Genomic DNA, 15815 nt, shown 5'->3' with positions numbered 1-15815 from the left:
AAGCCACCCCTTTTGGGAGAATATATACTATAGTATAGATACTAGATTTTTATCCTGCAAAAAACTCAGGTAAGTTTTTAAAAATCGTTTTTAGTAAATTAATATAAAATTAATTTGAGAAAGAAAATAATTAGTTTAAAAGTTTAGTATCTAATACTACAAACTATTAAGTACAAACGCCTTGCATTTAGTTAATATCACTTACAACAAAAAAAGAAAATTGTACAAAAACCAAATTGTTATATAATAACGCATATTTATTTATCGACTTAATACCACTTAGTATTGTCAAAATCTAGGGGTGTACATATTAGTTCCCCACCTAAAAGCACCCATATCATTTATCCACATTCTACAATTATTGAAATCCAAATAAATTATCAAATGCATAAGCCCATAAACATAATTATCATTTACAGTCACCATTTCATATTATCAAAAATTTATCAAATCTAACTTTGATCACTGCTGCAATGTTATCCTCTTACTTTGTGTTGTAAGTCTCCTCAAATACTTGTATGTAGCCTCAATAGCTGCATACGTGTTATGATCACTTGGCTGCAAGAAGGAAGAAAACATGGCATACATGTAACATTTTAGCTTCATTTCTAAAATATAAAATTTCAATATCATTCTCAGAATTAGAATCAACATTCACCTTTCTTGTCGACAGCCCGTATTCAGCCTAAACAAACCTGCATAAACACAATCAAACTTTAAAATACACCAATAACTAAAATGACCAGCAAATTCACAGAATGAAGTCTTGAAAACCTACGCATTTCAAAGTTTCGCCCTACTTAACCAATGCTAATAATGATTATCAAGTTCATAAATTTAAAAGCAAAATCTATACTTAGTAAAAGGGACATTGATTGAAAACTCCTTCCATAAATGAACCATACATGTTGAACCTTTTATATGTAATCAATATAAAAGCCTATAACCTCTATTTTTTCATCTAAGGAGGCTTATGTTCTTGTTTAGAAGCATCAGTATACGTCAATTGCACAAGGCTTTTCTTAACCACATCATGTTGAAGCAAAATTATTACTTACAAATGAAACCTTACCTTCAATTGAAGGCTCCCCTCTTTTCAACCATTGTCTTTGAGGCGCTAGTAATACTACAAAAGAAAAACTGAGTCAAAATTCACACTGATTTGAATCATAATGTAAAGGAAATACCCAAATAGCAGACAATGCACATAACCTCCTCCATGGCCCTCCATCAACAACCCTTAATGTTTTGTATTGAGTTTGGGACAGATTTTTGAAAACCAAATAGCATTGTTTGAGTGCATCATAACTACAAAACCAAGATATAAATAAGCATTATAAGCCAACACCTTAACTTATAAGTAGGATGGAACATCACATGGATCTTGCTAAGTTTACCATCAGAATCTGGATTAAAAAAAAAACAAATGAGATCACATTACTGACCATGTGGTCTTTGTAATATACTAACCTGGTGCTTGTCTACTCCAGCTCATCATATGGAATATATTGAAAATAACATGAACTACAGCAGAACATAGAAAATTAACAAGACCAATAGTCACAAAACTGGTGGTTGTCTACTTATCGACTTCCCGTATTCTTCTCGTATTGTAATTTCTGCCAAGCCATGCCCAACATAAGATTTCATTCTCTTTTTCAACTCTTTCCTGCATAAATCCCATCATTTAAATATCAAAATGTGAACTATAACAATGATGACTACTTATAAAATTAGTACTATGGAATTCAAAACACAATAGACTTTATTTACTAATTCAAAAAACCATTTCTAAAACATAAGTATTGATGACACCACTATGTAGCTGGAATAATGTAGAACTTTCAATCATCATAGTCATTTCTCAAGATGTTTTATTTCCTTGAAGCCTTTAAAGTCATCACTCGTTAATTCACCCGTCTGAAAATAAAAACCGTGTGGTGTCATCAAACCTATAGAAATCTTTAAGAACTAAGACTAAAATCAAAACTACTGTCTTTTTTGATTAAGTTACAAAACAAAATATAATCACATACACCTTCATCTGATTCATGTCCCTGTTCTCAGCCGATACTTAAAATGGCAGATTCGAACCGTTTAAATTAAAATCTGGCTGTCAAAAAGAAGTTCAGAATATAAAAATAAAAACCAAAAAAAAGAAGAAAAACTTCAACTAACCATCGCAAAATTGACTTTTTAAGCACGAATTCATCGATAACATCATCTTCAAGTTTATACAGCCATGTTCTTCTGCTTCAAAATATACCAAAATAAACCTCTATCATATGAAAAGGTAAGTATAGCAAAATTGTAATCTATACACAAATTGTCTAGTTATATTATGTATGTTACTAAATTTATAAAATAACAAAGTTTGTGAGATCATGATCATCAACATGAAATAAATGTCCATCAACATGATCATATTAGCTTATTATTAAAACTGCACATTAAAGACACTTCCAAACCTTAACTTGTAGAGATACCACAAACAAATCCATATATCATTCCAAAAATTGGTACCACAAAAAGAAAAGAATGCATAATAACTTGAAGCCAAAGTTCAAACCTTTCATGCTCATATTTGATCAAATCCGTTTATCCTTTACTTCTGATGACACACTTGTATTAGATTCATCTCTTCATAAAAAAATGCATATGTTTCAAATATAAACTAAGGGACACATATATACACATTATATGACTCACCAGAAGGTCAAAAATTAACCAATGCTCCACATTACCTGGGAAATTTGAAAATGAAAACACGTATATACAAATTATATAGCTCTAGTTTAAAGTGTACGCATTTCAAAACCAGTAGCTAATACTGTAATGGAAAGACCCTACAACTTGAATTGATAACTCTATACTTCCCAACCATTATACCCAACCCATAAGTAAATGTTGCTAGTAGACAACTTAATCATCAGCACTGCAACCCACATGACCCATCAACTAAATTATGAAAACAACCCAAATAGCAGTCGTGACAGCAGCAAAACACCCTTTTGCCACCAGAGAACAATCAAGCAAACAACTTTTGTATGAATATACCATTCTAGGTACGAAGATTAGATAGGCTCATACATGTTGAAGTAAGAGTAATGGTTCAACATGGCTGCATCTCAAGTGCCATGCCAAGGAACACATAACCTCAAACTTGTTTTGAATGTAAACACATTATCATAGCCAATCAAAAAGAGACAACCATCATATCTCACACAGCCAGTCTTGAATTTTAATCATAGTTTCTCTTTACAAAGATGCAACCTCTTTTTGAAGTTTCATATTATGTTATCACCAAACATATAGTCATTATTGAAAAGTCCATATATTTTAGCTTGCAAAGTAAAATTTTAAATATTTTACAATAATATATATATATATTATATATATATATATACCTTGATATTAGGCTGCATTTGTTTAGACCTTGTTCTTGCCTTTTGTTTTCCATCATCATCATCATCATAAGCCTAAATAAACACAAGCAGCTTTACATATCTATATCTCTACATATATATCATCAAACAAAATTCGCATCTAAAACCCATATCTAATATATATAAAGGCATCATAAAACCAAATCATAAAACCCACATCGTAAAACCCAAACCGTATCATCTATATATATAAAGAAACAAAGTTTTTAGCAGTTGATTAATTAACTAACCAATATGTAGATGATTAATTAACTTACCAATATCTTATGTTGTACAAAAATTACTTTTATTACACATGCAAAACAAAAAGCAAGAACATAAACAAAAAAATAATTAGTGTATATATAGTTTTCAATTTCAGAATTTGAATATATATGATGGTGACCCGATTCGATCAAAGTATGTAAATATACCTCTTTGAGACATAACATCAAATACATGGACAACACATATCCTGCATAAAAACCATGTGTTATTACTTTAATGCTTCTTATCAAAATAGCATTAAAAAAGAAACCCACAAAAGTCAAAACCATTAAAAACCCACATAATTTTATAAACCTAAAATTAAAATCTTGTTTTCTTTCTTTATTAGAAACTCATATAACTTTTCTGCTTCATCATCATCTTCAAGCTGTGAATCCCTTTAATTCAAAATCATAATGCAATTGGATACATGAATAAAAGCTTTGATTATTAAGAAAAAGATCTCGAGAGGTAGTGAGTACCAGAACTTTAAACTACACATCACATTCACTCCTTTATATTCTCTGTTATCTTCAAACTTCAAAGTAAAATTCACCATCGTAATCAAGATCTGTTCCTGAAACAAAATGATAGAAAAAGTATATGCAAGAAGTTTAAAAAAAGAAAGAGAAAGATATCTAGTTTACATTATTGAATTGTGAGTTTGATATTGAAAACATAAGAAAAGTGTATATAGGAAGAGTCACCTTCTCTCTCTTATGCAAATACTGTCAGAACATATATATTATATATATTTAACATATATCCAAATCTTTTAATATCCCGCCCATTTTCATTTTTAATACCATCTTCAATTTCAAAATTAATCCTCCTTATATCCCGCCCAATCCACCTCCAGCTTTTTTTTTGAATTCATCTGATTATTATATTAATTTCCCACATACCAAACACACCTCTAAATACACACGAATTTCATCACTCATGATGTCATAGATCCAATGTGGCTAGCCTATATGCTTGACAACACAACATTTCTACAAAACTAAGTTACCCTCCTTTAGTATGTAAAGAGAGATTAAACTTATTGTTATGATGTTATTATCTAGGTAATTCTAAATTAGAACCATTATGAAACACTTTATTATTGATATTAACCATCGAGAAACACTTTATTACTAATATTATTAAGCAAGGAATATTAGATTGAACGGGGCATTTAGTTCAAAAACAATTCAAAATTCAATAAGAAGATAAAATGTTCATTTACCTTACATGATAAAGAAAAAAACAATTCAAATTTATGTTCGCTAAATCTATGCTCGCGCGATGTGGCGGTGATGGTGGTAGCAACGAAGGTGTGACGACGACGGCAGCGGCAGCGGTGATGTGACAGTGGTGGTGCGTGGTGGTGAATTTAAATTAATTGATACAAGAGGGGTTAATATTAGGGGTGAGTATGGGGCGGTTTGAATCGGTTTTTGGCTAAAACCGATCTCCGAACCGATCAATTCGGTTTTTAGAAAATCAAAACCGTTGGATTCGGTTTTTTCGGTTTTTTGATTCGGTTTGGATCAGTTTCGGTTTTTGTTCGGTTTTTTTTTTTTTTAAATTTACTTTTTTGTTTATGATGTTATATATTTAGTTTTCAATTATTAACAAAAAAACTATGATATAGATAGAAACTAAAATAAAGATATGCTTTTTAGTAACTAATTATACTTTTTAGATGTTAAAATTGATATAACTTTTATAAAATGAATTGATTTAATTGTACGTTTTCATTTAAAACATATAATTTATATAGATTTGTACATTAAAAAGACAAAAAGTTTAAATATATTAACATATTTACAAATTATAAGCAATAAATATAAATGTAATATGATATAAATATAAAATAAATTAAAATATAATGGTATCGGTTCCGTTCGATTTTTGATCCGTTTTTTGGCATATGAAACCAAAAACCGAACCGATCCGTTCGGTTTTTGGAAAACAAAAACTAAACCAATAGATTTCGTTCGGTTTTCGGTTTTTTCGGTTCGGTTTTTTTCGGTTTTTGTTTTTCCGGTTCGGTTTTTGCTCACCCCTAGTTAATATGGTTCCTTAAGGTTGGAGGATCTATGTTGTAACCTATTTCATTAAGGCTATTATAGGTAAACGAGAGATAGTGTTCGCATGTTGCGGCGGTGAGATGGTAGGGTGATAGGTCATAGTAGGTGATAAGTCATAGAGTGTGATAGCCAAATGATTTAGCCGTACGGGATCCGCCCTCAGATTTAAAAATTTGTCGAAAGTATATCGAATGAGATCTCTAATGAAAGAACATGAAATTTTAAGAACCCCCATATGATTTTTATAATTTATCGATATACGGTTTTTGAGATAAATTTTTTTGAATGAACTAGAGGAATAAAATGATTTATGGAGGAGAGTGGAAAAAAAATTAGTGGTTGAGATTTGAGGAGAGAAAAAAAAATTAGTGGTTGAGATTCAAGATTATTATAAGTATATTAAGTAGAGATGTTTAAATTAGTAGATGAGGAATAGGGGTATTTTGGGTAGTTCAAATCATCTTTTATTTAAAAAAAAAGAACAAAATGCTTTATAAGATAGTATTAGATAGGTGAAAATGTTTAAATTAGTGAATAAAGAAGATGGGTAATATGGTTATTTCACATTCCTAATTACTTAAAGGGTAGGGGTAGTTTGCTTCATAAAATAGTATAGAAGTATAGATAGCTTTTGAACCAAACAACTCCAGATGTAGTGTCATAAATAACAGAAGTTAAGAGGATTGTGTTTTGAGAAATTTATTTAATTATTTGTATTTCTCATGTATAATCTCTTATCTCTAATCCCTAATAAAACAAATCCTCTCTTTGAAATACTTTATTTGCCCTTGGACTTTTTTTTCTTCTTTACGTAACTACCCAAAATCCCTAATAAAGCAGATCGCATTCCCCACTACTGCTGCCGCATTACACGGGTACCATGCTCGTCTTAATAAAACAAAATTGTGATGATGTTATTTTACTTTCAGATCGACTTCCATGACATTTTAATATATAATCTTGATAATTTATGACATCATCCAAAAAATTAAAAGTGGGGGAAAAAATGAAAACTTATTTCAAGATATTATGATTTTAAAATAATTTTATTTGATAATCATGGAAGTTTCTATTAAAATAGAAAACTAATTTGTAGATCAAAATTGATTATGAGAATACTATTTTGGAGTTAGAGGTATGAGATTTGAATTGTTATAACATCATTTACTCAAAATATACTATATAAAAGTGTTCAACATAACAAAAAGTTAAACACGTTTATTGTGTTGTATTTTTTTTGGACGACAAAGAAAGTATATATATATATATAGAGAGAGAGAGAGAAAGAGAGTTTCCTTATTTTAAGAATTATTTTTTTAAGCACTATGAGAACTCTTAAATAATATATTTGTTCACATGTTTTTTTGATCATTCACATGTGAAATGATATAAAAAAGTATGTTGTAGAAGGAACTTTTTAAAAAAACCTTCAAAATAGTCATTTGTGAACTTGTGAATGAATATGTTCACGTTTTCGTTCACATGTTAACAAATGGGTATATGTAAGGTTTTGAAAAAAAACTTTCTTCTACAATATATATTTTTATAACGTTTCACATGTGAATGAACAAAAAAAAAACATATAATCCAATACATAATTTAAGAGTTCTCAAAGTTATTACAGAAAAATGGGTTCTCAAACTAACCTCTAGCAATGAACTAAAGGCAGAAAATACAACAATGCAAATCTAGAATTACAACAACTTTACAAATTCTAAAATTATCTTAGAACTTTATCTGCAAAGGTCACAAAATGATTGAAAAAACTTATGTCACTTAGAAATTCATTGTGTTGTATTTAAAAAAAATCAAATTCTATTCAACGGCTCGCATAATATGTGGGTTGATTAGTTAGTACGAGAATGGTACCCGCGCAATGCGACGGCGTTAGCGGGGATGACGGTTTTGTGTTGTCGGTGATGGTATTATTGGTGGTGGTAGTGGTGTCAAATTGTATAGGATTGTAGGTTGATGTAAAGGTGATAGTAAAAATATTTTAGAAGATAAGGGTTGAAGTGTAAATTAATTCATTAAAAACATAAAATGTCCAAGGGCACTTTCGGTATTTCAAAGGCAGAACTTTCTAAAAATAGAAATAGGCTTTTGCTTTCTAAAATAGTAAAGATATAAAAATGTAAAATGTTTTGATAGATAGACGGACTAATTGCACTTTTTTAATTATGTCAATTGTAACACTAATATATCAATCACAAAATGCAATATCAATAAATAAACTTTGACAATATCTTAAATCTTTTTTCTTGGTTTAAGATAATCTATGGTTAACTATGCCGGTCTCCTCCAAATCTCTTGCAGTGTTCGCCAGTCTATGTTGATCTCTAGTATTCGTAAGCGAATGTACTGTAAGAAATGAGGAGTAAGACTAATATTTCACATAGTATCAGGTTGATGTACTATAATTGGTAGTGTTAAAATAAAATCCGAAATAGAAAGAGATACATCCTAATTATAATTACTTTATGTACTATAATTGGTAACATTGAAATTTATAATAAAATAGATATCTAAATGAAGATACAGTAGAACCTCTATAAATTAATACTCGATAAATTAATAACCTCGATAAAACTAATAATTTGTTCGGTCCCAACTTGAGACCAGTACAAAATTGGACACCAATCAATAAGATAATAAGATAATAATTTTTTTAAAACCCCAAAGTAGATATATAGGTCCCATCAAAACTATAAATTAATAATTCTTTAAATATTCTAAAATTTTAATATTGTTTAGTAAAAAATAAATATATAGTCACTTGTTTTTTTTTAACTTTAAATCTATGTTGAATTTATTCTTAAATTTCTACATTTCACTTACGAGTTGAGACATTGTCGCAACAAAAAGTTGTGAATAGTTGTTAGCTTCTTATAATGTTTATTTCCGAGTGATTGATTTCAAAATTACTTTATCACCTCCAACTTCATTATCAACTAGATTTTGAACAATATCCATCACAAATTCTTCAATATTTTGAAGCTCATAACATTCATTATTTTCATTAGGATAATCCCTCAGCTCACCCACATCTGTTTTGTGCTAATAATGCATACCCGTAATTAAGCTCTCAAGTTCACAAATGTCTTCTTCATAGTTTACATCGTTTAAATTACTTGAGCCGATTGAATTCATGAAACAGATTTTATCGTCGAAAGCAATTTGCTTTGGACTCTTGTGTCATTTAATGTATGAATGTACATTGGATATGAAAATTTTGAAAGTGATACATGAAGCTCTTTAAATTAATAATTTATTAATTTATTGATATAATAATATCTTGATAATTTAATAAAATATCTCAGTCCCGACATTATTAATTTATAGAAAGCGGAGTGGAATCAAGAAATTGGCAATTAATTTATAGAGGTTTTATCGTAAATAGATAATGTTTCATTTATATAATTCTTTACAACATATTGGGGCAAAAAAAGGGACCCGAAGCTGATGACCAACTTTAGCATTGGCCTATTACAAACATGTTGGGCCAAAAAAATGGACCCAAAAGCTGATGAGTAACGACCAAGTACCAACTTTACCATTAGCCTTATAGCCTATGCTTTAAGTCTTCAATAATAATGATAAATTAATAACAATGCAATTCATTCTTTGATGTTAGAGATTCTTTTCCCTTTTTCCTCTTTGAACCATCCAACAGTACAAGTTTAAAACTCTTTAAAGGCCATTGATAACATATTTGTCCCAAACGGCTTATGCTACGACCTAACCAAAACCCAAAGTACACAAAGTATGCCAAACTGATTTTGGTTGAGAAGTAGTTGGGTCTCAAACGGGACGGTCAACTAAATATAAACTAGGGGATTTAAACATGTAAAACTGTTCGTTAAAAGACCGGTTTGGTATGGTTACAAACCGAGAACCCATCCATAGCCCGTCTCTTTTTCCAACAGTAGAAGGCTAGAACCAAAAATCAAACTGAAATTAGCTGGTTCATAGGAACGTAAACAAACAAAAGGACAAAACCTGCCACTGGCTTACTGTGAGTCGAACAGAGCTGCAAATTGGGTTCACAACATACCCATGAGCCCCACATGCCAAGGGGCAGTATGGCAGACCCATGGTCACTTACTGCAAAAAATATGAACAAGGATGTTGATCTTCGACTTGATTGACTTTCATTTCAAATATCACTTTTCTTGGTAACTGTAAGCACCAACTAATCCAAAAAAAAAAGAAAAAGAAAGACTAAAATTCAAAGCTTTACTTTGATGTTGCTGCTTACACAGCCAGTAACTAACTAGCTGTACATAAATATGAAGTGCGACCCCATCTCGATTTTAATATACAAACTTCACTACTTTACATCTGCTAATCTACATCTAACCAACTTACTGTTTTCTTTTCAAAAGGCAGACAGGGAATCTGCTCATATTTACTTTATTTGATTCGGCCCAAAAGACAATTCAGCTCCCGCAAGCAACTGTTTTTCTCCGTTGGTAGCATTTCAGATTCCCGTTATGGCCATTGTTGTCCTCTTCCTTTGGGTTTGATACTTCATTAGAACACTCTATCCTAGTTTCACATTCTACATGAGACGGCTGATTTGTCTACAAAATATTAAATTTAAAAATCTGTGTCAATTTATGGTAATAAACACAGTCATTGAGTAAATTAAAGTTCCATTAAAGTTACCGATATTTCCCACGGCGTCAAGCAACGCACACTGTCGTTCTGGCTGTCTAGAGCAATACTGGCCAAATTACAGTCATCAGCAAAACCACAAATAGAACGAAATCTACAAATAGAAGGTTATTCCAAGGACAAATTTTGGCAGGTTTCATTCTTTCTAGCAATAGATGATGGTAATGTCTAAAGTATATTGCAAAACTTCTTTAAATTATTGGCAAATCCCTAACTTTAATAAATAGGTAATAAGGTTCGGAGACATACTCTATGGGATGTCGATCGACCATTACACTCTCCTCGACTATTTCGACTTGAGACACTTCAGAAATGGCACTGATACCATCTAAATCAATGATATTGCTTCCATTAGTAATTACATAATTATTGCCTGCATTAGTTTCACACGATGTTTGTAAATCCCTTAAGTAGTACTAAGGGTGCCCGTTTCGACCCATTTCCATACGTATGGTTGTATCAAAATATTTGCTTAAAACAGATAAAATGAAGTTGAAAGTTGGCGTAAAGTTCTTTTTAATGCACCAAACCTCAGAATATTTTACTATAGAAAACAGATTAATATTGATATAAGATCATTTCTACAACCGTACTAGACAAACTAATATTTACAAAAATAAACTTAAGCACTTACGAACAAAAAGTGCTTTAGGTCAATTCAACCAAACTGATTCGTGACTCAACCCCATATTTCAACCTCTACATCATAAGGGAGTGGTACAGAAATCAGACCTTTAGATATGCTTGATTCTGCAGATGGTTGAGTATTCATCAAGTACTTTTGACACATGTGTGTGCCTTGGAAATCAAGAAACGTGTAGCCAAGAAAATCCAATTTTTGTGCTTCGGTCATCACGGAGAAACCAAATGATGAGGTCCAAGTTTGTAGCACGCTTGGTACAGCAGGCAAAACCAGTCTTTCCACACCTAATTCCACAAGCTTCTGAAAAAGCCAAAGATAGTAACAATACAAAAGAATTCGTAAATGCTAGAGTAGGATATAATGCACACAGAAGTTAGTTTATTGTACAGTATCAGAATAAAGAAATGGGATTTTACATTTTCAAGCACATTCATAAGAGCATGACACATTCCACGTCTACGATATCGGAATCTTGTACCAATAAGTGGGAGTTCCGCAACCTTTTCTCCATAAATCCTAAAAATTGGTGACAATAGAATATGATAAATTAGTAAATTTATTAAGGATGAAAGGAGATGAATAACTAAACTCTGTGATTACATTATTACCTAATTGTAGCCGCTGAAACTAGCTCATCATCTTTCTCCAGAAGAACTGTATAGAATCCCTTAAAGTTTAAACGGTTCAGCTCTGAGCTGTAGTTAATTTAACATGATTACCACAAGTTAATAGGGTTTAAGTAGCAAAATCTAATGATATAATAACTTGACATACAGCGAAAAGTTAAACTTACCATCTACAGAAAATAACATCTTCAACGATATCTCTTTGGGTGCGAGGTTCCTTAACGGGCTCGAAACACTCGTGCATCACACTAATAGCAATATTCAGCTTGCTATAGGTCTCGGTCATGTCCTCCAAATTTGACATGTCATGATCAACGCCTTTAGATCTCTTGTTTTTCAATATAGTCATTTTTAAATCATCCCTACCCACTGGAATTGCCTCTCCCAAATTCTTGTTAATGCCCAAATATATCTGTAAAAGAGTAATTCTTAATATAACTTGATCATGGTATTAGAACAACATGAATCAGAGATTCATATGATGACTGATGAGTATTATTAATCAACTAGTTTCAAAACCAATACCCTAAGACAGTTTATAATTTTATTGAGCATTTGACGAATTATTCAAAAAGATTTTAACAAAAACCAGAGAATCTTAGGGGTCTGAATCCGAACACCATAAATGTAAGGGAAATTTAATTCTAAACTTCACCAAAATAGAAAACTTAAAATCAAAACTAGATCCCCAAAAATTAAATGCTGCAAATGGACCTTAACAATAGCTTTTCATACCTCTTCACATCTCTGACAACAAAACCAATTCTCTTGAGGATAACTTTTCAGCTTTGAAAAGCCTTTTCTGTTTAAGCACCCGATATGATCTGCACCGAATTTTCTCATAAAATTAGCATAACTACAAGGCTGCATGCTTAATGCAACAAACTATTAATTAATTATATATAGTACATACATCTTTGTTCACACTGTTCACAGTTTAGAATGTTATTATCTGTATCCTGTTCACACTCGAGACTAAATTTGTTTTGGTTACAAATACGGCAACAACAAGATGGGCAGAACCAATCACCTTCTGGGACCTCCTAAACAAACAAAAACAGCAATACACATTAAAAGAAAATTTCCAAACTTGGTATTAAAAATTAAGATGTTTTAGGAAATGTAAGCACTTATTACCTTTAATCCTAGGCAATCTGTGTGGAAAGAAGACGGGCATTGGTCACATAAGACTAATTCCCCACCATAGTGACAAACAGAACATATATAGTCATTGTCATTCATTAATTTATTTCGATTACCCTTTAACCTGCGAGATTCCTTCTGCATTAATTTTGCATTTTGATTCCTTTTAAGCTGCAATTGACAGTCTAGTAAAGACCTACCGTCTTCAAGAAATATGTTAGCTGAAGGTAGTTTGTTAGTTCTTCTAGCATGAGATTCAAACTTAGTGATGCTCAAAACAGCTTGACAACAATTACATTTTATCCCATCACGAGTAATACGACCTTCCTTCAATATATGACCATCTTTACTGCAACGATATTGTACATTTGATCTTGGTATGATAACATTATTATCAATCAACCAAGACAAGATAGTTCGTGGGGTTTGGTGCACCGGAGAAATCTCTTCACGAGCCCTTTTGCTTGACCTTAAAACACGCACTTTTCTTGAAGGTTTTCCGGTTTCTTCATTAACTGACTTTAAGCAAGACATTTCTTTTACTCTTTCCACTGGTTGAATAGACAGAACACCATTCTTTTTCTTTATTACAAGTTTCCCGATCCCTTTCTCATTATCCTTCTTTTGATTATCTCTTCCATCACTTCTCTCGATATTTACATCGGAGCAATCATCGGACCCGCGAGAACATATTTTTTGCATATGATAATTGAACGCTTGACGAAGATTATAAAACTTTTTTCCGTCTGGTGACGTGTACACAATCCGTTTACGCATTTCATCGGCATAAGACTTTGTCCACCCAACAGCGTAAAGATGCTTCTTTACTCTGGCTAGTATTTCCTTGGCTTTATCGTCTCTTCTCCTCCAGTCTACTTCTGATGCCATGGAATAAAAGTCATCCAGGACTTTTGGACAGTAGTCAGGCTCAAAGAACATGGAGGATGACTGATTACATAAATCTTCACAAAGAACTCTAAGTGAACGGTATTGTTTCCCATCCGGGTCAGTATAACGATACCTAAACTTTTTTTTCCTTTTACACATATAAAAGTCTTTTTTGAGCTCGACTTTCCAACCTGAATACAATAAATGTTGCCTAACTTGCAGTGTTAGTGATGGTGAAGGCTTAATATCTTTGTGAATCTTGTTATAGTATTCTAAGACTGAATAAGGACAGCACTTTGGTTTAACCGCTAGATCAGGCTCAGAAACACAAAATTCCTGTACTTGAGTCCATCTATATCTAGCTTTAAAGTCGACACAAACATTTGGAAATCCAGGGGGATGTATGTCATCGTCATCATCAAAGCCGTCTTCAGCTAATGAAAGGCTTGGATCAAAGGGTAAATTCGCTAGAGAATCAAAGAAAGACGGTTCAATATTAAAAACTGAATCCAGAAACTCTTTGTTTATATCCAAGACTTTATGGCCTTCCCATTGCAATTTACCAAAAAACTCCACTATTATCAGCTTCAAATTATCCAAGATCACCTCCTTAACGATTTCTTTCCATGTCTCTCTCATTTGACCCGTCCATTCCTTAAGTTCTTTTTCAAAACGTTTCTTCATCCTCAGTTCATACCAAATTTGTTTGACAGAAACAACCAAAGGCCATTCTTCCTCTAAATCTTCAAGAGCTTCAAGAAAAATCCAATCCCCTCTAAACTTCCATTCATCAGTATCTGCATTCCATTCTCGAGTTAACCTTATGTTCTTAACTGACACCCTAAGTTCATCACCGACGTCTGGAAAGAATACCGATCTTTCGTCACATATATCATCATGGTCATAAACAATACCTTCCCACCATGCCCCCTCATGAAACACATCTACACATTGTCCATAATGAAGACAATTCACATTATATTTAACCTGAGAGGGCAACGGTCTTATCCTACCACGAAGATTATGAGACAAAACCGGGACAGACTCAACCAAGTTATCCGAACCATCATCACAAAACATATTATCGTATTTGACTACACGATTTTGGTTTTTACCATCAATAACAGTCGCAGTATGCCATGAGCCTTCATATCCGTCTTCTATACTTCTTACCTAAAATAACGTTCACAATTAACCACTAAATAAACACTTTTTTTGTTGCTAAAACAAGCTAAAAAAGCAAGTGTTTTTGATGTATAATATGACGTTGCAAGGTGTCACAAAGCCAAAAATATAAATAAAATAATCAACAACCTTCAAATTTCTTAACACTGCATTCACATGTTCACAATCAATATAGTACAATATTTTTCAATAAACACTATATACACAAAAAATGATAATAACCCTCATTAACAAATTGTTACTAATTTATATCATCAAATATAACCACTAATTAGACCCATAAAACAACTAAACATGACAATGTAGGCAGATATCAAATCATGCAATAAGTCAAACAAACGGTCAACAATGTAATTTAACAAAAAACCCACCAAAAAGATCACATTTTTAACAAAACCCATATGACAAAACACACAGATTCTCATGCATCAATTATCTTTAAGCCCAAAATCACAAAAATAAAGAGAATTTTTTAAAAAATAATCAAGAAATTAAAAGAAAATGGGGGAAGTAAAAATTACTTCAATAATCAAAACCCTTTTCAGAAGAAAAAAAAAAGGATTTTGATCAATACCCAGGTGACAATACATACAGATTCTCATGTATATATAATCTTTAAGCCAAAAAAATTATAAAAAAATAATGGGAAAAAAAAAAAAAATTACTTCAATTTTTTGGCCACGCGGAAGCTTGTGAATAATGGGTGTGAGTCTTTTCCTTTTTCTTGAAGATTTTGGGGCCTCAATTTCTTCTGCCATTGATAAGGTGTTTTCAAGTGAAAGTGTTGTTGATCCCCCAGTTTGAGATGTTTCTATGTGTCTGGTGAAAGGGTTTTAGTTTGTGTTTTGTTTTTAGTCTTCTTTAATTGAATTGATTTTAATCTATT

The 15815-nt window shown here is 31.8% G+C and overlaps 1 protein-coding gene and 1 long non-coding RNA gene across 4 annotated transcripts; both read right to left on the bottom strand.

The window, feature by feature from the left end:
- Positions 1-281: 281 nt before the first annotated feature.
- LOC122590712 lies at positions 282-1149 on the bottom strand. The gene is made up of 3 exons (XR_006322585.1): positions 1073-1149; positions 659-695; positions 282-558 (listed from the first exon to the last, which is right to left on the bottom strand). It is a non-coding gene; the product is annotated as an uncharacterized LOC122590712 (long non-coding RNA).
- Positions 1150-9986: 8837 nt separating this feature from the next.
- Positions 9987-15815, bottom strand: LOC122594582. Of its 3 annotated transcripts, none has more exons than XM_043767018.1 (11): positions 15595-15815; positions 12851-14917; positions 12627-12756; positions 12449-12537; positions 11881-12125; positions 11696-11782; positions 11504-11603; positions 11177-11387; positions 10694-10817; positions 10436-10493; positions 9987-10350 (listed from the first exon to the last, which is right to left on the bottom strand). In XM_043767018.1, the coding sequence occupies exons 1-11, from the start codon at positions 15685-15687 to the stop codon at positions 10207-10209; spliced, it is 3348 nt and encodes a 1115-aa protein (XP_043622953.1). In that variant the 5' UTR covers positions 15688-15815; the 3' UTR covers positions 9987-10206. The 3 variants fall into 3 exon arrangements, with proteins under 3 accessions (XP_043622953.1, XP_043622954.1, XP_043622956.1); XM_043767019.1 differs by having other exon boundaries at positions 10694-10772; XM_043767021.1 differs by having other exon boundaries at positions 10230-10350; positions 10436-10482.

Source organism: Erigeron canadensis, chromosome 3, assembly GCF_010389155.1.
Source record: "Erigeron canadensis isolate Cc75 chromosome 3, C_canadensis_v1, whole genome shotgun sequence".
NCBI classification, from domain to species: domain Eukaryota; kingdom Viridiplantae; phylum Streptophyta; class Magnoliopsida; order Asterales; family Asteraceae; genus Erigeron; species Erigeron canadensis.
Note: the sequence above shows the minus strand (reverse complement) of the source record. Positions and strands in the feature narration are given on the sequence as shown.